Source organism: Procambarus clarkii, chromosome 17 (assembly GCF_040958095.1).
Source record: "Procambarus clarkii isolate CNS0578487 chromosome 17, FALCON_Pclarkii_2.0, whole genome shotgun sequence".
In the NCBI taxonomy this organism is placed as follows: domain Eukaryota; kingdom Metazoa; phylum Arthropoda; class Malacostraca; order Decapoda; family Cambaridae; genus Procambarus; species Procambarus clarkii.
In genome coordinates, this window is record NC_091166.1 from 36,717,183 (window position 1) to 36,742,707 (window position 25,525).

Sequence of the window (25,525 nt, forward strand, 5' to 3'; positions counted from 1 at the left end):
GGTGTGGGCTCAGCTCCCAGTCGCGAACCTGCAACCATCACACACCTGTCAACTGCTGGTTAATGGCTTTTGTTTCTTGACACATTAGGCCTTGACTGTGACACATTAGAGGCTGACCTTGACTGGGACACATTAGAGGCTGACCTTGACTGTGACACATTAGAGGCTGACCTTGACTGAGACACATTAGAGGCTGACCTTGACTGTGACACATTAGAGGCTGACCTTGACTGTGACACATTAGAGGCTGACCTTGACTGTGACACATTAGAGGCTGACCTTGACTGTGACACATTAGAGGCTGACCTTGACTGTGACACATTAGAGGCTGACCTTGACTGTGACACATTAGAGGCTGACCTTGACTGTGACACATTAGAGGCTGACCTTGACTGGGACACATTAGAGGCTGACCTTGACTGAGACACATTAGAGGCTGACCTTGACTGGGACACATTAGAGGCTGACCTTGATGACAATAGACTCCCACCAAGCGTCTCTCTCGCCGGAGCAACAGTCACAGTTGTGGTTGTAGCCGTAGAAGTTCCAGTAGGCTGCGGGGAGGAACAACACTCAGCAAGATGGTCTCCACTCTCTCTCCTATGTCAGTCCCACACCTCGCCACAGTCATCAACAAAGTCTTCACCACATAAAGATAGTGAGAGCGGTTGGGCCACAGGCCAGAGACGGGGTCCGGCACTCACCTATGTGCAGGTGGTATCCGCAGGTGAGGGCGTGCCAGTAGGTGGGCACCTCCCCGGCCTCCAGAGAGGTGTAGTTAGTGTTACACTTGCGGGACCAGTCCCCCGCCAGCCGCGCCTCGTAGTACTCCGCAGCCGCTTGCGGGAAGCACCGCTCCCCCGAGCCCGCCTGAAGGAAAACAACCCATCCAGTGGTAAAATACCCGTTGTCCGGGACAGGAAGCCTGTATCTAGGCTTGTCGAAGTTGCTAGGATGCTGCCCACAACAGTTTCCTAACTCATGGGTACCTGTTGTTTTCTGTTATGTGAAGAGAGGCACCAGATGAAAGGAAACGTGCTCAATCATTTCTGTCCCGTCCGGGGATTGAACCCCAGGAATCGATTGTAAGACGAGGACGTAGACCACTGTTCTACACGACCCAACTAAGCATTTATCAAGCCTGAAAGAATAAATTTAAGTGTTTTGTTTTCTTTGGCAATTATATGTATTTATAATGTGTGGATGTAGCATTTAAAGACGCGCTATTCGATTACTGGAAGTGAGTGAAAGCACTATTTGAGAACTTGTGGATTTGTTGACTATTTGAGAATATTTTGAGTGCAAGGTGTGACTTAAACAATCTGTCCTCAGAGAGGAGATCCCCTCAAGGAAATGAATTGGGAACGACTACGTAATTTGTGCTATTATCTTTATCTATGATTAGGTTAGGTTAAAGATACTTTAGTTAAGGTTTATAGGCGATGTGAAATGTGGAATTCAAAAACTGTATCAGACTACCCATGAATTTCGTTGACAGAAAACCAAATTTTTCAAAGAAAACGTTTTCAGCATACTTTTTTTTTTTTAAATCAACGACATCTATTATAATTATAACTTGAGAAAATACTCTGCTGACGACATAGGTTCATTTGCCAGTTTACATGTAAACAATTACTGGAACCATAATATGCTTTCGGACCATCACATAGAACCAAGATAACTATCCAGGTGATTTGAGGGGGGTGGGGGTGGGGGGGTGGGTGGGGTGGGGGGGTGGGGGGGGTGGGGTGGGGGGTTTCTGATGGTAATGCATTTATTTTTTAGGACATGCGGTGTGATGCAACTCGTCCTCATCAACAAAAGGGCCAAATGTTCGTTAATACAGCCTCCACACTCCCTATTTATCAATGAGGAACGACTCAAAACTGATAACGTTCGAACATTTTTCGTACAATGCTCTGCTGACGACCCCTGTTCGATTCCCGATGCTGTGAATACTTCACCAACGTGCTTCAAAGGCCAATAACTACCCAGACCTAAACACTAAACCCAGCCTTAATTTATGTATGAGCAAACTATTTTTAATTCACAATTCGTTAAAATGTATGAATGCGTCTTCTGTGTTGGCTGCTGCTTTAACGAGCCTAGCCTGAAGACAGATTATTTGAGCTGTGTAACATGTTATTGTTTTAACGAATGGTTGTCATATGTTCGAGTCTGGCCTGGTCAGCGACTGGGCCGATGGCACGCTGATTCCCGAAACCAACGCAAGGTATCGCAAAAGTAACGCAGCCAACTATTGTAAACATCCACCATGTTCATACCGATAAGTGAAACCAACCTGTAGCACAGTGGTCTTCACCCTCGACTCACAACCGAGGGACCCGTGTTCACTCATTGAGCAGGATAGAAACGGCTGGGCACAGTTCCTTTCATCTGATGTCTCTGTTCACCTAGCAGTAAATACCTGCCAGAGAGTTCGTCAGTAGTTGTAGGCTGCATCCAGCGGACGGTCAGAAGTAGGCCTAACAAGAATTTGTAAAGCCTAAGCACAGGTTTTTCTGTCCCCATCAACGGGATTATTATTCAGTGGTCATGAGCCTATACCCAAGGGTAGACTAAAAGAGTAGAGCCTTCATAAACCAGATGTAAACTAATACACCTGAGGCTATAATAGATAAACTGTATTAGTATAAACTAAAACACCATAATATAGACGTTTTTTGGCCCACGGCCTTGACGAGTTAGGTGGGTTGCTTGGGTTTGAAAATTTCTGGGGCCAGATTCACGAAGAAGTTACGCAAGCACTTACGAACCTGGGGCCAGATTCACTAAACCACTTACGCAAGCACTTACGAACCTGCACATCTTTTCTGAATCTTTGGCGAGTTTGTATACAATTATTAAGCAGTTAATGAGCTCCGAAGCACCAGGAGGCTGTTTATAACAATAACAAAACTTGATTGGCATGTTTTCATGCTTATAAACTGTTTAATAAATGTAACCAAAGTCGTCAAAGATTGAGGAAAGATGTACACGTTCGTAATTACTTTCGTAACTGCTTCGTGAATTTGGCCCCAGGTTAGGCAAAAATAGTTGCATTTTTTATGGTGTGGCAAATAGAGAAAACGGGCATAAAGAGACATAGACTATTACTGGCATTCAGCGTCGAGTGGTCGTAATGGAGATCAGGTAAGGAAATGGAGGTTAGAGTGCTTACCTTGCTGTCGAAGCGCAGGTAGGGGGCGTAGTCGTAGGCGAATTGCGTGATGTTCTGCGCCAGACCTGGCCAAACAGGGAATTAGTGTCTGTAGAATTAGTGTCTGTAGAATTAGTGTCTGTAGTAAAGCACCGCATGAAACACTTGTAGCAGGAAGAACCTGTAACATCTATATGAAGGAGAATCTGAGACATCTGGAGCAGAGGGCAGCTGAAACATCTGTAGCAGGGCAGACCAACCTATCGATCGGTCACAACGTTACTTAACTGATGTACTAAATTGCCCGGACCTAACCTAGTGCCTGTTACAGGTGCCAGGAAGCGCCTGAAATACCTATGCCTGGGAACACCTGACACACCTAGAGCAGAGCACATCTGACACTTGAATCAGAGAACATTTGACACACATGTGGCAGGGAACAACTGCCACATATATGGAAGGGAACATCTGCTACAAATGTTGCAGGGAAAGTAAATGGAAATCTGGATTACATTTTTTTTTTCAGCGAGAATTAAAGTTTGTTTTGTAAGCAATTAATGAATGATCAGGTGGCTAGGCCAACCGACTGGTTCAGCTTGGCCACACTGAACATTTTTTAATCACCATCTTTCACTCAAAATGAAGTGCTGCGGCTTCATTTCTCTGCATATCATATTACTGGATCAAGCAGACTCTAGGTGACGACAGCAGACAACGGGCAAAGGCATGCAGTGCATCGAAACTGCATTCACATTGTAGCAATAACAGCAGAAGAGAGAGAGAGAGAGAGAGAGGACACCTTATACAGAATCGATGCAACACACATTTGGTGTAAACCAAATCGGGGCAGGACCAAGACAACACCTGCAACAGGAGCCTTGTGACACCTGTAGCAGAAGCCAAGTGACACCTGACTACTGCATCTTAGGTCATCTCGAAGCATCATATTTACGAACATTAAAAGGCTATACGAGCAATAAAGGAGTCGTACACGAGCTTCTATTTATTTCGTAAACATTACCGCCCCTAGAAAGGGCCTTTTTCCTACGGTATGGAAAATATTTATCAAGAAAAAGAGGACGCCCATTGACAAGCCGTCGGCTCGTCTTTCCTATTCGATGCCACAAAATTCATGACATTTCAGCAAGCACTCAAGGGGCACCGCTCACCGTGATGATAATGGAAATAAAGTAACAGGAGATGGTTGACTAGGCCAGGCCCTGGGCGAGTGTACCAAGAGTTAGTTGACCTTACCAGGCGTTAATTGTACCAGAAGGTGGAACGTACCTGGCGTAAGGCACACTACCAGACAGAGGATACGCCCCAGCACGCTCCGAACGCCCGCCATGTCTGCCTCCCGCCGCCTCGTCCTCTCTACTAACGCATTTAGCCTCGCTCTTATCATAATCATCAGACGCCCTCACCCCAACCTCCTTGCCTTACCTTGCAATGATTCCGTGGCTTAGCGTCCCCGCGGCCCGGTCCACGACCAAGCCGCCACCACCAGCATACTCATCCATTTTAAATTTGTTATCTCCCATTCTGCCCACTCACAAACTCATTCGCACACTCTAACACACACACACTCTAGATGACACACTCGAGTGAAAAATAATAATACAATATACGAAAAAGTACAATCCAGACAGTTTCTCAACTTAGACTTGTATTAAGTTTCTTTCGAGAATGTAAATATCCAATATTGTTTATTTGGTGAATGAAAGTGGATAATATGAGACTGATTCGCATAAGCGTAATTATCCACTAGGAAAATGAAATGAAAATTCCGAACTTTTTCGAGTTTCACCACATGTAAGCCTCTGAGTACAAGCAGTACAAGGGGTACAGATGAGTACAAGCAGTACAAGGGGTACAGATGAGTACAAGCAGTACAAGGGGTACAGATGAGTACAAGCAGTACAAGGGGTACAGATGAGTACAAGCAGTACAAGGGGTACAGATGAGTACAAGCAGTACAAGGGGTACAGATGAGTACAAGCAGTACAAGGGGTACAGATGAGTACAAGCAGTACAAGGGGTACAGATGAGTACAAGGAATGGAAGGCCATTCTTACAGTCCTCTTTGGAGATTCACCTTAAATATTTACAATTTGTTGAATGCTGTCAACTTGCAGTTGCCAAGTGTATAAATCATAGCATGAATCGAGCGCTGGGAAAGGAAATTATGGTTTATGATATTTAAAAATAAGTTATATAAATCCCTGAAACAATTCAGATAAAAGTTTAATCACAATGAGCTTTTATACCGCACTGCGGCAACTGTTTTGTGAACCATCATTAGACACCAAATATAACACACCTGCAGTCTATTAGCAAAGGCCTCACACACACTGAACTATCACAGGGACGAGCTGTTACCTCATGCAGGTGTGGAGACACGTCAGCTGTAGCCTCACGCAGGTGTGGAGCTCTGGAAGGTGTCTCTCCACATCTTACGCAGGTGTGGAGACACAGGTGAAGCTTTTCCCACCAATGTCTAATCAGCTACTATCTGTTTATCCTGTTCGGCGGCGGTGTCAGTGGTGAGTGAGGGAGGGAGAGAGCGAGGGAGGGAGGGAGCGAGGGAGTGAGGGAGAGAGAGAGAGCGAGGGAGGGAAGGAGAGAGAGGAGGAAGGAGGATAGGAGGGTGATGGGAAAGTCTAGGTGCATGAAATGGGAGAGTATTGAAATGGTAAAATAAAATAACAATGACAGGATGAACAACATAGCTGCGTCCCGATACTAGCGACAGGATGAACAACACAGCTAGCTATGGTGGTATTCAACCAGCCATCCACAAATGACTATCTATAGTTACTATAAATTGCATCACAAAATAAGGACTTTTGCACCCAAATTCATTTTTAAAAACTCCACCCAGACAAAGCCCACTCAAAGTAAGTCCACCCAAATAAATTTGACCCAAACAAAGTAGTCTTGATCTATCAACGAAAGCAGCAACCAAACCCAACCTTTCCTAGGCCTTGTATAGTCCATATATGTACTAAATTACGTGTAAACTTGCCTATGTTATAAGTTAGACCTGTGGCAGGTTGGGTTAGGTTCACTGTTACTCATTTACTCTTTGTTAATCCTTTTAGAATTCCATTGGTACAAAACGTGAACAAGTAATGGGTGGCAACAGTACATATTTGTACGTTCCCTCTATAGCAGCTAGATGCTGTTATTTTATGCAGGATGGCGTTATGTTTACGCATAGGATGAGTTGCGAAGCCTAATAACTTCCTCCAATCCCCCAATCACTCCCAACTTCCTCCCCCGCATCTCTCCCAGCCTCCCACAATCTCCACCCATCTCTCCCTCTACTTCTCAGCTCCACAATTCTCGTCCAGAAACGACCAATTCAGCTGTCGTTGAGGTGATTGTAATTTACATACATTATCCTTGAGGGGAGATGGGAAGAGCAGGCGATAAGGGAGGAGAGGGTGATGAAAGGAGGAGACAGAGGGAGAAGAGAGAGAGAGATAAGAAGTGATGCTGGGGAGAGGAGAGGGGAGAGAGATGAAAGAGGTGGGGAGAGGTGCTATGGTCCCGGTGGGGATGCAGACAGGCAATCTATGAAGCAGAGAGATGAGAGTATTAAGCGAGGAATGTAAGAGTATTAGGCAAAGAAAACGAGAGTGTTGAGAAAAGTGCGAATATTAAGAGTAGAAAGAGAGTATTAAATGAGAAAAGGGATTATTAAGTGAAAAAAGTGAGAGTATAAGCGAGAAAAGTGAGAGTATAAGCGAGAAAAGTGAGAGTATAAGCGAGAAAAGTGAGAGTATAAGCAAGAAAAGTGAGAGTATAAGCAAGAAAAGTGAGAGTATAAGCAAGAAAAGTGAGAGTATAAGCGAGAAAAGTGAGAGTATAAGCAAGAAAAGTGAGAATATAAGCAAGAAAAGTGAGAATATAAGCAAGAAAAGTGAGAGTATAAGCAAGAAAAGTGAGAGTATAGACGAGAAAAGTGAGAATATAAGCGAGAAAAGTAAGCAAGAAAAGTGAGAGTATAAGCAAGACAAGTGAGAGCATTAAGTGAGAAAAGTGACAGTATTAAGCGAGAAAAGTGAGGGCATTAAAGCTAGAAAAGTGAGAGTTTTAAGGGAGAAAAACAGAAACATTCTCCTCCATCTTAGTGACTGGCTTTCATTATGCTACGGTTTATAAGCCTATTTCATATTTAGTTTAATCCCCCTGAATCTCGAAAACAGAAAATAATACCTATTTCTGGTTATGAGATTTTTTCAGAAAAAATCTCTGTATAGGATTTCAAAGACATTTCCCCCCCCTCTTATTGTTGAAAGTAAATCGTATATTCTCTTTAATAAACAAGATGATAACCAATCTATTAACCTTCACTAGATAGTACCGACAAATAGATAAGTACACCCTGAATATATATATACGTATAATTTACCATTTTTGCTATTCACTACGACCCCAGCAACACACCAAGCAAGACCTTCGACAAAGTAAAGACCAAAAACTGAGACCAGGGAACTATAAGACCAATGGTGCCAAACACAACTCTATTTACATTCAGTTTCCTCCAAGAGCAGAATTGAAATAACCGCCCATTAACAATCAGTCAAGGAATATTCACCACGATAAAAGGGGCTGAAGCTAGTGATAACGTGTCAACAACAGTCCAATTAGGGCCAAAATTGCTTCTCTAACAGCCAATTACGGCTCGGGCAGGTCCTTGAGCCACACTGTACATACAATAACGCTGCTTTTTCTCCTTCCTCCTATACGACAACAGTCTCAAAATATTTTTTAGCTGCATTACGTAGCTATCTGTTTAGGGCGTCTTCTCTGAGGTCATACCCACTACTGAGGAGTTGAAAGTAAGTTGCCGCTTTCCTAAAACTGTCCTCACCTTTAGATTCATTACGAGTCGATTATTGGTAGCCTCGCCTTTCTTACTTGTTCTATTATGTAAGATGTAGAGGACCGAATTCCTGCAACTCGGTCTATTATAAGACACGTGACCGAAAAAGGATTTTTTTCCCCAGCCAGGACTGAAATGAGGACCGACGGTTCATTATATACATATTTCGGATTATCCAATGTTCCTCGTCCGATTTGTGTTGTTAAATTTGAAAACTAGAAGACGACTGCATATAAAGGTTTGCTATTTTTGAAATACAAAATGTCTGTATTTCCAGTTGGATACAGGAATACATTATGGACCAAATAGTTTGTATACATCAGTATTACTTGTATACAATCTCTGCAGAAATGCTCGTTCGCTTTAAGGGGAGACTAAAGCATTCGACGTAATTGTTTCCCTTATTTGTGTAATATTAATTAGAAAATCATTGGAACGGTAGAGGAATAGACTTAACTAACGTCCTGGGTGCTACCAGCCTCAAGCCTTACCCCTGTTCCTATGATGATCTGATTTATTTATCACGTAATTGTAATTTCCTTGTGTATTTTTATTAATTGCATTATTTAATATCTGATTTTCATTTACTAAAATTAAATATTAATGTTTTCCAGTGTCTTCAATTGTATATTTCATATTATTTTATTTATATTTAATCCACGGATTGAGGATTGATTTGGTTAATCAATCATTTCTTTTCCAAGGACTGGGAGCGTCGGTCCATAGAGAGGAACGGACACCCACCCCATTTACTCGGGCTCTAGCTGACTCGAACCGTGAACCCCACATTTGTGAGTCCTTAGCTTCGGGTACCAGTGACAGGATGTCACTAGTACATCCTTGTAATAGTGACTAGGATGACCCTACGAACCCCATAACTAGCCTAACTCATTACGGAGGCTACTAGCCTTGGTAGCCTAACCTACAACAGCGCTTACTGATGACTAAACCCCTTTTATTGTAACTAAAGGTTGTTAGAAATAAATAATATCGCGCTGAATTGCCTCATTATAATTCTACAGTTTCTGTTGAACTGTCTCGACCACTAATGAGCTCCTTCGGCTTTTCTCAGAATGTTCCGCAGAATCTCAACTAGAATGAAGATATCTTCATCCGCAACGAACTGTCTCGACTTTACCTGCAGTTCTCGCGACTTGTGCTAACTTGCTTCATCCTGTGTTAAAGTTGTCGCCATCTGTAATGAGCTGTTTCAAGTTTCAACCAACTTCTAAATTGTTTCACCCAGTACTTAAATTATCCCACCTATCTTAATTATCCGCACCGAAATATTGCCAAACTACTGTCCCATTTGTTTCCTGTTCTCGTCATTTGATCCTCAGATTATCAAAATTACGTACAGTAATTAGTTTCTCCCTGTCTTTCCTGTCACTATTCTCCTTTACCTTTCGTGTCACTATATTCTTGTTATTAAATTATTCCTCCAGAATCGGTGATCCGTCTCAGAATGAGTTCGAGAGAACCACAGCAGAAATGACTCCTTTCAAGCAGCAGTCTGTCCTCATAAACAAAAGGCCAAAAGGTTAATCCAGCAGCCAAAACCCCTCTGCCCCTTTTTGTTTATGAAAAAAAAGCAGCTTACACACACCAGACAACTGATGAGGTGTGCACTATTCTCGAGCAGTGGTTCGTTCTCGTCCTCTGCTCGAATCCCACCTCTTTATATGCTTCACCCACTTACAGATTTTGCTAGTGGAGGCTAATAGATCAACTTTACATTTCAAGTTCTCTCCTGACTGACTGACTGACCGCCCTGTGAGGTACTCACCTAATTGTGCTTGCTGGGGTTGAGCTTTGGCTCTTTGGTCCCGCCTCTCAACTGTCAATCAACTGGTGTACAGATTCCTGAGCCTACTGGGCTCTATCATAACTACATTTGAAACTGTGTATGGAGTCAGCCTCCACCACAGTTGGTGGAGGCTGCCATCACCCACAGCCTCCATCAGGTGGGTGATGTTGGATGAGCTCGTAGCTGGTTTTTGATCTACATTGTGTAATCTTTCATACAGAATAGTGTAGTAGCACATTGATGTGTATACCTATGCTTGTTAATAAAAAAACCCTGAAAATATAAATAATCGCAAACAGAACCCAAATACTTAACATACTTTAACGTATGCCTAACTATATATAGAACTGTATGATAATATTAATTTATATATGAGAACATATTTTTAATAAACATTACGTTAAGATTAACGAATACGTCTTGGGAAAGGGAACGGCCGCTGCTTTAACGAGCCTAGCCGGAGGAAAAGGTTGCAATAACTACATAAAACAACCTAACCATCTAACCTACCCTCAGTTTGGCCTAACTATTCAACAAATTCAAATATCTGTCAACATGTGTCAACACACATGTCACTCACACGTGTTTACCCAATGATAGGCCTATACTTTTATGCATAGTCTTTTTTTTTTTTGCATTTATGATCCGTGTTTGGAACCATTGATGCCTGGCTTCCTTCTTGAGAACCTAACTGCTCAATAAGGCAACAACAACAACTTTCCATTCCAGTTATCTGGTGGATTTTGCACATTTTCGGGAACGAGACCAAGTGAAAGTTTGGAATCAGTGCCTCTGGAACACTCCAGCACAGCATTAAAGTGGAGCTGGAAAAATCACACTATACGGCTTCCGAGATGAAGTTTTTCTGTTTCTCTGCTTCTTTCTGTCTCTGCCTGTCTGTCTGTCTGTCTGTCTGTCTGTCTGTCTGTCTGTCTCTCTCTCTCTCTCTCTCTCTCTCTCTCTCTCTCTATATATATATATATATATATATATATATATATATATATATATATATATATATATATATATATATATATATATATATATGCGCATGTGCGAACAAGCCTGAATGGTCCCCAGGACAATATGCAACTGAATATATGATTAGTTATATATATATATATATATATATATATATATATATATATATATATATATATATATATATATATATACATATATATATATATATATACATATATATATATATATATATACATATATATATATATATATATATATATATATATATATATATATATATATATATATATAAATATATAAGTGTGTGTGTGTGTGTGTGTGTGTGTGTGTGTGTGTGTGTGTGTGTGTGTGTGTGTGTGTGTGTGTGTGTGTGTGTGTGTGTTTCTATTTTCTCTGTGCATTTGTACTTTGTGTCTTTCTCTTTCGTCCATACCCTTGGGCATGACGGTACAACGACGGCCTCGCTTCTTGCAGAGTCGGCGTTCGATCCCCTATAGTCCAACTGGACGTGCAGGGGTCCAACATCTCGCAAGTCCCTGCCCTCATAATCCTCCCAAGTGCTATAGTCATACTGAGGGAAGTATTTTCTCCTCATAATCCAGCACGTTCTCCTCATTTGCCACTCCGTAAAAAAATACAACTGTTTTACCTAACAGCATCAGCTGCTGTATTATATTCAGCAGCTACTGTATTATATTCACCGACTTCTATATCATATTCACCAACTGCTATAAAAAAATCTCTTCATAGCCCCTAAATTGATACATTCAGTTCTTTATAATGAATTTCTAATAAGCTTAAAATATTTGCATACCTCGCATATATTTCCGTTAATTGGAATGTGTTGCACAGCACGGGAGAGAGAGAGAGAGAGAGAGAGAGAGAGAGAGAGAGAGAGAGAGAGAGAGAGAGAGAGAGAGAGAGAGAGAGAGAGAGAGAGAGAGAGAGAGAGAGAGAGAGAGAGCTCTTATCCTCTCTCCCACTACTCACACATACCATCTCTCGTATCCTCAACAGATGACACACTCCAATACTCTTTATGGCTCCCAACGGAGACACTAAGCACATATATATTCCTAAAAAAGCCTCCCCCCAGAGACACCTCACGAAACAAGACGTCCCCCCAAAAAGTAACGCGGTGATAACTCCTTCACGGTAATTCTCTAATGTCGCAGTTTCATAAAGACTATTTACTGCTAGGTTTGATTTATCGCGACAGACGTAAACGAGCGAGGTAGGTAAAGGCAATTGATCATGACAGTGATCTGAATTTACGAGGTTGGCCGAGGAGTCGTTGCTCTCGGTCGCGTCTGTAGCTTTGGCGATGCCCTATCTGTCTTTATCTTTGTGGGCGGTGGGTGGGTGGTTGGGTGGGGGAGGTTATTGGGCAGTGGGTGGTGCTGGGGGGGGGGGGATGTTATTAGGGGGTGTGGAAGAGGAGGTCATGTTGGTCTCAGTCACTCTATTTCCGTCTCTTAACTCTCAGTGTGTGCCTGAACGCGTTCAGGACTCGTTCGGGAGAACGAAGATCGTGGTGTTCGACATTTGTTGGTGGGTATCTCTGCTTCTCTTCATCGGCATGTGCAACCTACGGACCACATGGGTACGATCAGGGCATGCAAGGAGAGTCGACACTCATAATCATGGGTATAGAGGAACAGGGGGAATATAGCCTATCCCGGCTGTTGCACATATAATTACATAGTGTATAATAAAAAATATGTATCTAGTAAGGGTATATGAAAGACAGAGTTGCTGACGTAATGGGGAAGCCAAAACCCATATACAGAGTTATCACGTGGCGCTCTAATTAATTACTAGTGTGATCACTGATTTATTTATTTGCAAGCTTGTCTCTCAGGTTAATTGAACTTTAAGTACTTAAGTGGTATAGTGAAGTATCTCACGGGTATTATTAATGTTTATATAGATTTCTATATAATTTACATATATTGATTTATATATAATTCTATAACATAAATATTATAGATGTAGATAACATACATTCTATAATATAAATATTATAGAATTAATTTCATATTTTTACAGTACTTCCACTTATAATCATGATAAGAAAGTCACACTTAAGATTATTTATATTTGAATTGGGGGACCAGACTTTAGAGTAGTGTGGGATTCCATTAGATAAAAAGACCCCATACCCCTGCAAACACACAACACAACTATTCCTACTTTCCGCTTGTTACAACTTGTAATAAAGTTGTTACACTTTGTTATAACGTTTTTATGACGTATTAGAACGTTGTTACAACTTGTTAGGAGGTGTTAGAACGCGATCGAACGTTGTAGCACGTCGTAGTTTCGTAGTGTGCATGGCGGGATAACATCTTTCAAGAATCTCTTATATCAACTCCCTCCTTTCCAGAAGCCAGGTCACTTCCAGAGGAAACGACCTGGTTTATCTGGAAGGGTTCCTGGGATGCCACAACAATCAGTTTAAGGGTCTATTCTGTTCCTAACGTATTATCAGCCCACGACAAGACGGGAACACATGCTATCAGCCCACGACAAGACGTGAACACATGCTATCAGCCCACGACACGATGTGAACACGTACTATCAGCCCACGACACGATGTGAACACATACTATCAGCCCACGACAAGACGGGAACACATGCTATCAGCCCACGACACGATGTGAACACGTACTATCAGCCCACGACACGATGTGAACACGTACTATCAGCCCACGACAAGACGTGAACACGTACTATCAGCCCACGACAAGACGTGAACACATACTATCAGCCCACGACAAGACGTGAACACATACTATCAGCCCACGACAAGACGTGAACACATACTATCAGCCCACGACAAGACGTGAACACATACTATCAGCCCACGACAAGACGTGAACACGTACTATCAGCCCACGACAAGACGTGAACACATACTATCAGCCCACGACAAGACGTGAACACGTACTATCAGCCCACGACAAGACGTGAACACATGCTATCAGCCCACGACAAGACGTGAACACGTACTATCAGCCCACGACAAGACGTGAACACGTACTATCAGCCCACGACAAGACGTGAACACATACTATCAGCCCACGACAAGACGTGAACACATACTATCAGCCCACGACAAGACGTGAACACGTACTATCAGCCCACGACAAGACGTGAACACGTACTATCAGCCCACGACAAGACGTGAACACATGCTATCAGCCCACGACAAGACGTGAACACATACTATCAGCCCACGACAAGACGTGAACACATACTATCAGCCCACGACAAGACGTGAACACGTACTATCAGCCCACGACAAGACGTGAACACATACTATGAGCCCACGACACGATGTGAACACGTACTATCAGCCCACGACAAGACGTGAACACATGCTATCAGCCCACGACACGATGTGAACACGTACTATCAGCCCACGACAAGACGTGAACACATGCTATCAGCCCACGACACGATGTGAACACGTACTATCAGCCCACGACAAGACCTGAATATATAGATACATTCATATAAATTTTTTTCCGGAGGAAGCAGAGCTAATGAGAAGAATGAAAACAGATGAGGTCTATGGCATAATTCAAAATGATCTAGGCAAAGATTCATCAAGAATTTACGTGTTCACCTGCGAAAGCTGTACATCTTTCCTCAGTCATGGCAGCTTAGTCTCTGTAAGACCATTCTGGGCTGTGTTTACCCTCTGTCCCCCTGCCCAATGGTGTTGAATTGGTAATTGACTTTAATGCTGACAAATGCAATGCAATGAAAACCTCATGGATTAGTTAGAATGACAATTTATTGTCTTTCCAAGTGAGAAGATAAAATGCCTAGCAATATACACACACAATTGAAACACGAAAAGTTTTAGAATACGGCAGGTAACCTACGTGAGACCCAATTATGATATGCAGCCCAGGTGAGAAAACCTCATATGGGCTTATGATCGGAGAACCAGCACCACCACATTCCAGCATCACAGAGAGCGACAACAACACTCCACCGTCATAAAGACTCACTACCAGCACACACCAGTAAATCATATTTGACATAGGCCTACCATAATTACTCCTTTCGTACACTAGGCACAATATAAAATTCTCACCCTGACCCATATCCTGGCCGAGCACAGGGGGAACTTTCAACCCTTGCCGTCGGTATCAGAAACACAATAGAAAGTTGTATTTGCATATTTGTTCATTGAAACATTGATTATAACCATGATATATATGTGCTTCAGCCTACAATTTAGACCTATTGTCTTGTGTATGTCCCTCTGTCCTGTGTGACAGTGAATACCAGCATTATCCTCAATTTAATAAGACTTAATTGAATTCCTCAGATCAGGCAAATTTGTAATTTATTTTTGTCAATAAAGATGTTATTAATAATATCATCTAACAGATCTCCCAAGCGTACTGTTTTCAGACATACAAACTATATTTTATCCAGACCATTACTGGTCTCTCCAAACTATTTGTATTCTCTACGAACAGTTTCCGCTTTCGTTGTGTCTAAAAATATAAAAATACTTTGACATGGAAAGCCTCGGATCTATTACTCAAAGTCATTAATCAAAATCTAATTACTGTTTTTTTCGCTTTTACATTGCTAATACAAATTGATGACCTCTTTTTTTCCTGCACAAATTAATTGGATCTAATGAAACTGAATACAGACGCCTGAAGTGAGAATTCGGTTTAATTAAACTGCAGTTCAAAGAATTAATATTTGAGTTCCAGCGAGGAGTATTTTAGTGACGAAAATGATGCTATATTATAACTGGCGGGGGAAATATATTTAACATGGCATTAGTGAACTGATACATGAAAAACTATTGAGGTGTGTAGTGGGATTGAACCTGCGATTCTTGGACTCCGTGCGCACATTCAATCATACATTGAAGTGTATAATTCGAACCCCCATTACGTTAGCTCAATACTTCCTCAAAAATTCACTAGGTTAGTGACGATTCACCATGCGTGAACTAATTGATGTATTATGTGGATTTATAACACGAATGCGTTACTGATTAAGCCTTAACGAAGTTGCGTGATTAATACATTATACAGTAATAAAAATATATAACCTAAAGAACAACACAATACTAATACTACTATTTCTATTACTAGAAATAATAATAAAATAATAATTTTAATAATAAAATTCATTTAAAAAGTATACGGAATGTTATTCAGTGCTTCATTAGTTGTTACATAAAATGATTGAAGATAAAAATTAATAAAGCGCTAGCACGCTAAGCGTTTTTGACCTACTGGACATCCAGGACCAGGATCTGCTAATCTTTCCAGAGACGGCCATATTAGGTTTCCAGGATCGCTAGAGGCTGTGGTCTCTGGGTAATCCAGGATCAGGACGGCTCCAGGTGATTGGTTGATGTATTATGTAGAATACCACATCGCGCCATCTACTTTCTGCGACACACCGCGACCGTCCATCAACGTCAACACGGACGAAGATGGAAAGGTAGGCATGGCATAAAGAGGAGGACAAGGAGCAATAGTAAGAGAACGAAGAGGAGAATAAGGAAGACTAGAAGGAACAAGACGAGCAAAAATGAGGACAGGAGGTGAACGAAGAGAAGAAAAGTATATAGGAGTAGTGAATAATGACGAAAGACAAATAAGGAAAAAACAGTTAACATATACCAAAAGAAGGGAGAAGCAGGGATTCACTTATGTATATATATGTATACTATGTTTGTGTCAACCCGTTCTCACACAAGACAGCACATATATGACTTAATGCTTAAAGTCAATATGTTGAATATGAATTAGTAAATATGTGATATATTCCCAGTTACTTTTTTTACCAAGGCCCAAACTCTTCCTCACGTACCAATTTACGTGTGACAGTACCCGTCCGTCAACATAGATAGCAGAATATTCGTGATTGGTTCAATTATAAGGAAAATTGTAGTTTTCAGGTCCCACATGGGTTGTGAAATTTACCTACTGTTGTCCATGCTCTTATAATATTACAGATCAGCTATATCCTATTGAAGGCTCGTAGTTTTGTTTTGAGAAATATTAGTTGTTCTTAGTAAATTATAATAAGCACTATAAATTATTACATAGAATAACAGTGCTTCACCAATCAATATTATATACCATAGTTTGGCTTTAAAAATCTTTAAAGAATGTTTTGTAGGAACGCTAACAGAAAACGATGTTACATTTGAATGTCTATGGGGTAAACTACTGCAAACAGGACGGTATTGTGTCTACTATACCAACTATAGCTAGGATGGGTATATTGTCACCTACCGCCTGTTAGGTGGGAAAGGGATCCAATACCACCCACAGGATGGGTATGAGGGTCACATCCACCCACAGGATGAGTATGGGATCACATCCACCCACAGGAAGGGTATGGGGTCCAATACCACCCACAGGATGAGTATGGCGTCCACTACAACCCACAGGATGGGTATGGGGCTCCAACCACCCATAGAATGGGTATGGGGCTCCAACCACAAATAAAATGGGTATAGGGTCCAATAATACCCACTGGATGTTTAAGGCGTCCAATGCCGCGCGTCGAGCTCGAAAACCGCAGCATTCATCTCAGAACCATGCCTATTTCACACAGATTCCTTAATAAACGTAAGAGTTTTATATGTCACAAGAAAGATAGAAATATAAGCTTCATTCTAAATACCTTACCATGGGCATATTTAAATTTAAAGCGAAGATACGTGTACTTTTATAATAGCCGAGCTTTAACCCCGGACAGATTGATCGACCGAGCAACTCTCTCTCAGAACAATGTTTATTTCACGTGAATTCGTTAATAAACATATATGTTTTATATGTCTCAAGAAAGGCAGACATATAAGCTTCACTTTAAACACTTTACCATAGACATATTTAAAGTTCTAATGAAGATACATGTATTTTAATAATTACGGAGCTCCCACCCCGTACAGACTGAACGACAGAGCAACTCTCTCTCAGATCAATGTTTATTTCACGTAAATTCGTTAATAAACACAAATGTTTTATATGTCTTAAGCAAGATAGAAATAAGAGCTTCATTTTCAATACATTACAATAGACATATTTATAGCTCAAGTGGAGATACATATGTTTTTATAGTAGCGCTCAGTAGCTTGTCGGGCATGGAGTGCAGACGCCTACGCACTTGCCGATATATTGTATAATTATCAAAGATACGCTAATAAAGCCTAAAATCTTATATGCCTCCAGAAAGACCGAGATATGAACATTATTATGATTTCACCAAATGAAATATATCATGTTCGAGAACAAAGATATATCAATTTTAAATTAAGTTTCGACTCTTGCTCGGGCGAGAGAGAGGGAGCGACTCTCGCCCCATCTATTGGAGATTCTGTCCACTAAAGACCCAAAGCTACTCAAACCCTCCTAGCATTATTTAAGTAATGAAGTAATATGGTATATTTACAATAATGTGGGTGCTGAATGCAGAACATGAGAAAACATATATTTACTCCAAACTAATATAATTTCATTATGAAATAAGTAGCATCAAAGGAAGTCGACGGTCCAAGCGTCAATGTTGTGGAACGACTTATCCAAGATATATCGTTGTTTGGAAAGTGTTTGTTGGCATATCCAGTTGTCGCACTTCTCTGCACAAATTATCACAAATTTAAATTATAATGTTAACAAGTAGAATACGTATTTTTAATAAAATCTAACATAGCTAGCCAGAAAACATTTAACATTTATTAAAAAAATATATGTTTGGAAGTTAAATCGACTTCATAGGACAATAGTGTTGTTATATATACTCGTTATTCGTTGACATGCGTTCGCTACTTAAACTACCATGTACTGTACTTATGTGAAATCTCCCATGTCTCTTCGCTCATCTCACCGAACCCTACAGGCTCTGTGATATATTGCTTAATTAATTGAGATTCACAAATAAAGCTTATAATTGTATATGTTATCAAAAAGGCAGAGCTTATTTTAGTTCATTTATTATGCACCCCATACCCATCCTATGGGCGATAGTGGAGTGTTACAGAGGCGCATAATGGGCTCAGGGAATGAGCCCCACAATTCATATAGCCAAGGAAGTTATAATCTTGATAAGCTAGTTACAAAAGTCAATGCACATTGTCACATCAACAATGGGCTCGAGACCGACCACAAGTACAGTTTATAATTTAAGCAACTGACATATATGGAGGGCTAGTGTCACAATTGATTTGTTTATCCTACACATAACCCCCTCTCCCCCATCCAATGGGAAGTGGTGGATAGGTTACAATCAAGTCGTTTTTTGCGTTTTATTCAGAGATTAGATCTTATTGGGTGAGGAAAGATATTCATATTTTAAAGAAGGCTTCTTGGCTGATGCTCTCCATTGATGGAAAATATACAACCTTTTGAAAATCAATGTTAGTTTGATCTAATATTGTAATTAACGCAGTTACCTGATGTTATTCTTCACCTATATCTTTTTCTGGTTAATCCCTATTTACATTATGCAGTTCAGGCTTCGTCGCCAGACTATAGTTTTTAGTTTAGTTAATTTATCACATAATGGGTTCAGGGACTGAACACACAATTTATTTATCTAAGCAAGTTGCAATCTTGAGGAGCTAGCCACAAAATTCATAACACATCGTCACATCAACAACATGGGTTCGAGATCGACCACAAGTACAGTTTCTAAATTAAGCAAATGCCATAAGTGGAGAGCTAGTGTCACAATTGATATGTTTGTCCTGCACATTTCCACAGTGGTTTGCTTGGGTTCATTTAATTATCTTAGATATCATTGAAGAGAACCTCCTAGGTACTATACTGTATATATGCTGGTAAGAAGTATAATTATCCTGAGAAATCGTGTAAATTATGTTGTACGAGTGCTTCCAGTTAAGTAACATAGTTCATTTGTGTGCGCGTGCTTGAAGAGGAAATGTTATCCCCCCCCCCACCCCCCATTGTAAATATTTGTGGGTTTCAGACCATACGGCCACGGCTTACCCTCGCCGCGGTCGAGGGTAAGAACACCGGATGTATACCCAGTATTACAAGTAAACATTAGCAATAACAATTATGGAAAGTTCCTTCACCTATACATAGACAAGAGACTGAACTTCAGCACCCACATACAACACATAAGGGGATGCTCTGAGAGAGAGAGAGAGAGAGAGAGAGAGAGAGAGAGAGAGAGAGAGAGAGAGAGAGAGAGAGAGAGAGAGAGAGAGAGAGAGAGAGAGAGAGAGAGAGGGAGAGAGAGAGAGAGAGAGAGAGAGAGAGAGAGAGAGAGAGAGAGAGAGAGAGAGAGAGAGAGAGAGAGAGAGAGAGAGAGAGAGAGAGAGAGAGGGAGAGAGAGAGAGAGAGAGAGAAGGAGAGTAAAATTATCCACTGAGGTCTGATTAAGTCCTTTTGGGGACCTTAATCATTAGGACGTCCAATGATTAACGCAAAGTGAAGCGTATTCAGATGGTATATTGACAACATTCAGCATATCTCATAATGACCTAGTAGTACTTGGTGCACAAATACCTTTTCCATAGGAATCGCAAAACATAATTAAACACAACAGTACCGTACAGTGTTATATATTTATTTCAGTTTGAACAATTTTTAACATTAACATTCCAACATTCATTTTAGCAAGTTCTCTCATAATGACGTGTGGGTTAGCAATGTCAAAGGCTGACTTAAGATCTAGGAAAGTGATATATGACCTATCAGTATGCAGGGTGAGGAATGTGGTAATACAGTGATGTACACTCTTTCCATACATAAAGCCATATATCTGGGGAGACAACATATTATTAATTTTGTAAAGGAGACGGTTGAGAACCATCTTCTCAAGACACTTATAGAGACAACTAGTGAGGGAGACTGGGCATAAAGCACTCAGCTGGTGAGGTTTAGGAATGGGAATAATAACACTGTTGGTCCATGACTTAGGAAGCTCCCCAGTTACATAGCTCATATTATACAATTGAAGAAAGGTATTCCTTGGAACTAGCAGAAGCATAAGCAGTATGCCGTAAGTAACTCCATCCTCCCCGGGTGATGTAGCTTTGCCTTTATGTAGAGCAGAATCTAGTTTGTATTCAGTAAAAAGCATGTCACAGTCATCCTCTTGATGAAGCATGAAGTCAAGGAACCTTGCCCTATCAGTATATCTATCATTTAATTCATTCTGTGAGGGTAGAGGAAGACTGTCAAAGCTGGAAGTCGTGGCCCAAGCATCAACAAGATCATTTGCTCTGTGCAGAGGATTAGGGTACGAGATCTCTGCAGCATTTTTCCCTTTGATCTTGTTGATATCCTTCCATGCCCGACTTAGTGGCGTGTGAGAATTGAGACCACGGACAAAAGTTTCCCAGTCTGTCTGCCTCAGCTCCACCATACGTTCCCTGGCCTTAGCCAGAGCCGCTTGAAAGAGCCGAAGCATTTCAGCAGTGCGGGTCCTTCTACAAGCTAGTCCAATTATTCTGGCAGTGCGTTTTAGTGCATGCAATTTAGAATCATTATAATAAGCATAAGTGCTATGACCAGTGTAATTTGGGTTACGTGGCCTGGACGATGAATCAAGTGATTCTATAAACTGCTCGATAGTACCTGTGAGCTCATTGTTAAAATCTTCAACTGATGAAGGCTCAGATGAACTGCACCAATCTGACACACATGAGCAACAAGATTGTCTCGTTGATCGATGGGCACAGCCAGCCTCTTCCGCTTGAACACTCCACCAGGGAGGATAGAGCTGCCAATGCTTACAGTGGCTAATATGGCCAGATGATCAGACGCCATAACTGGCACTATTGACGAGGCGCACACGGTGTGGGAGACGTTGACACCGAGACATAGATCAAGAATACCTCCGTAGATATGCGTTGGTTCAAGGTCACCCACAATCTGTGCATCATCGTGGCTACCTAATAGTGACACCAGTTGGTTGCCGTTGCGATTACTGAACTGCGAATTACCAATATTCCTATGTCTAGCGTTATAATCACCTCTAATGATGGTAGGCTCAGTCTGAATACAGATAGGAAGGTCAGCATAATTAAAGTTACAAGGAGTTGATTATTTAGTATAGTTGTTTTTCTCTTTAACTGGATGATAGAGGGGGAGTCTTTAACGTGATTGGGAATACATACATACACACATGCATACATACATACATACATACATACATACATACCCACATGCATACATACATACATACATACATACATACATACATACATACATACATACATGCATACATACATGCATACATACATACATACATACATACATACATACATACATACATACATACATACATACATGCATGCATACATACATACATACATACATACATACATACATACATACATACATGCATACATACATACATACATACATACATACATACATACATACATACATACACGTCCAGTCAGCATATAGCTATTTCGGGACAAAATCCAATACAGTTTATATTGGTGAGACGCCACTGTGATGAGGAGTTGAAATATCACAGGAACTGTAGGTTAATGTGTGACATAAGTGAGGTTAGATGAGGCATCTACAAGCATCAGCTGGAGGCTGATGGAGTGTTGTGGAGGCTGGTGGTACTATGTCCAGATGTTGGAGGGTGGATTTGACTCTCCCACCCTCCCTCCCCTTCCCCCCCCCCCCCCACATTGACCGCAGTACGTCTAAGGTTACTTTTCACTCTCGCTTACCAAGGGTATAACCCCCGCCCCCCCCCCCCCCCAACACACACACATGCATCAGATTCTTAACTTACAATATTTATTATTTACCAATTTATGTTACTACACTGACTCTCAATTTCACAATATTGTATAAACTTTGATGAATCGCTCGTCTATGGGTCATCCAATAATGTTAGCAGACTTCTAGATGTTACCACTGCTAGGTTTAGGCTCAGCTACAAGTACCTCTGGAAGTTTGTAACATCTGATGATGTAGATTTGACTAAATGTAAACTCTGTCAGCAGAACTATTCGCATACTTTGAGTCATTATATAATGGAATGTGAAAAATAGCGGAATTTAAAGATAACAACATCAATAGTGTCCATGAAATGTGTAAGTACTTCATTCATAATGATGTGCTGCCCGAAATCTTAGCGAAGTATCCAAAATTTGCTTACTGTAGGTAATGCATACACATGACTGTAAAGCTGCCGCCCAGTTGGGTGGGTGTGGAGCACATGACTGTAAAGCTGCCGCCCAGTTGGGTGGGTGTGGAGCACATGACTGTAAAGCTGCCGCCCAGTTGGCTGGGTGTGGAGCACATGACTGTAAAGCTGCCGCCCAGTTGGGTGGGTGTGGAGCACATGACTGTAAAGCTGCCGCCCAGTTGGGTGGGTGTGGAGTACATGACTGTAAAGCTGCCGCCCAGTTGGGTGGGTGTGGAGCTCATGACTGTAAAGCTGCCGCCCAGTTGGGTGGGTGTGGAGCACATGACTGTAAAGCTGCCGCCCAGTTGGGTGGGTGTGGAGCACATGACTGTAAAGCTGCCGCCCAGTTGGGTGGGTGTGCAGCATGACTAGTAACTGTGCGACTCCTCATAAATGTAAAGTGCCTTGTATAGTGACTGTTGTGAGCCTCTTGTTGAATCACTTGTGACACAAAAGATTACTGATGTGTGTATTTGTGGTGGTGATTAAATATGTATGTGTATGTATATATGTATACGTATGAATATGTACATGTATGCATAAGTATGTGTACATTAATAATTTTGTAACTAGCGTCAAAAGATTGTTATTTGCTTAGCTAAACGAACTAGAGGGTTCAGTTCCTGAACCGATTATGTGCCTCTGTAATCCTTTACACCACCGCCCACGGGATGTGTATTATGGGGTGCATAATAAAGAAAGAAAATGAATGGACCGAACCCCACAAATCATTTAGCTAAGCAAGTTACAATCTTGATGAGCTAGTTACAAAATTCACTATAAGTCGTCACATCATAAATGGGTTCGAGATGGACCACAAGTAGTGCATTACATAATTTATCAGTATTGTGCAGCCTGTGATCCCCGCCTGGCTGGATACTGATACCTAGGTAATTTTTATGTGTCCGGACACCGGCGATAAGGTGATATTATTTATTTAACTTAAGATATATATATTTTTAAATGTTGTCACATTAACGGCTACATCTTCCTTTCTTCTGACATATAGATTTTTAAGATTAATTAAAATATATGGCAACTAATTATACAATTTATTGGCTGCTGTGCAGGGCTTCACACTCTCAGAGCTAGCCATCAAGTAACTATCAAAACGCATATATCTTCGTTTTCACTTCAGTTATATTTATGACAAAGGATTTTAGATGTAGCCTATATTTCTACCTTTCAGATGACATAAATACTTTCGTTAATTACAATATCTAGATCAAACTAACATTGATTTTCAAAAGGTTGTATATTTTCCATCAATGGAGAGCATCAGCCAAGAAGCCTTCTTTAAAATATGAATATCTTTCCTCACCCAATAAGATCTAATCTCTGAATAAAACGCAACAAACGACTTGATTGTAACCTATCCACCGCTTCCCATTGGATGGGGGAGAGGGGGTTATGTGTAGGATAAACAAATCAATTGTGACACTAGCCCTCCATATATGTCAGTTGCTTAAATTATAAACTGTACTTGTGGTCGGTCTCGAGCCCATTGTTGATGTGACAATGTGCATTGACTTTTGTAACTAGCTTATCAAGATTATAACTTCCTTGGCTATATGAATTGTGGGGCTCATTCCCTGAGCCCATTATGCGCCTCTGTAACACTCCACTATCGCCCATAGGATGGGTATGGGGTGCATAATAAATGAACTAAAATAAGCTCTGCCTTTTTGATAACATATACAATTATAAGCTTTATTTGTGAATCTCAATTAATTAAGCAATATATCACAGAGCCTGTAGGGTTCGGTGAGATGAGCGAAGAGACATGGGAGATTTCACATAAGTACAGTACATGGTAGTTTAAGTAGCGAACGCATGTCAACGAATAACGAGTATATATAACAACACTATTGTCCTATGAAGTCGATTTAACTTCCAAACATATATTTTTTTAATAAATGTTAAATGTTTTCTGGCTAGCTATGTTAGATTTTATTAAAAATACGTATTCTACTTGTTAACATTATAATTTAAATTTGTGATAATTTGTGCAGAGAAGTGCGACAACTGGATATGCCAACAAACACTTTCCAAACAACGATATATCTTGGATAAGTCGTTCCACAACATTGACGCTTGGACCGTCGACTTCCTTTGATGCTACTTATTTACTTATTTCATAATGAAATTATATTAGTTTGGAGTAAATATATGTTTTCTCATGTTCTGCATTCAGCACCCACATTATAGTAAATATACCATACTACTTCATTACTTAAATAATGCTAGGAGGGTTTGAGTAGCTTTGGGTCTTTAGTGGACAGAATCTCCAATAGATGGGGCGAGAGTCGCTCCCTCTCTCTCGCCCGAGCAAGAGTCGAAACTTAATTTAAAATTGATATATCTTTGTTCTCGAACATGATATATTTCATTTGGTGAAATCATAATAATGTTTATATCTCGGTCTTTCTGGAGGCATATAAGATTTTAGGCTTTATTAGCGTATCTTTGATAATTATACAATATATCGGCAAGTGCG

General features: G+C 40.8%; 2 protein-coding genes across 2 annotated transcripts in view; one reads left to right on the forward strand and one right to left on the reverse strand.

Moving 5' to 3' along the window:
* Positions 1-4,584, reverse strand: part of LOC123772387 (uncharacterized) — a 9,884-nt gene extending 5,300 nt beyond the window's left edge. Inside the window, exons 1-5 of the mRNA XM_045765488.2 lie at positions 4,448-4,584; positions 3,182-3,246; positions 705-870; positions 469-554; positions 1-28 (exon numbers count right to left, since the gene is read on the reverse strand). The exon at positions 1-28 is cut by the window's left edge and continues 174 nt beyond it. Coding sequence (XP_045621444.1) covers positions 1-28; positions 469-554; positions 705-870; positions 3,182-3,246; positions 4,448-4,571 — 469 coding nt within the window. The 5' untranslated portion in view covers positions 4,572-4,584. The remainder of the gene's footprint in view (positions 29-468; positions 555-704; positions 871-3,181; positions 3,247-4,447) is intronic.
* A 2,154-nt stretch (positions 4,585-6,738) lies between these two features.
* LOC123772530 (cylicin-2-like) overlaps positions 6,739-25,525 on the forward strand; it is a 54,062-nt gene continuing 35,275 nt past the window's right edge. Inside the window, exons 1-2 of the mRNA XM_045765770.2 lie at positions 6,739-6,773; positions 6,868-7,148. Coding sequence (XP_045621726.2) covers positions 6,739-6,773; positions 6,868-7,148 — 316 coding nt within the window. The remainder of the gene's footprint in view (positions 6,774-6,867; positions 7,149-25,525) is intronic.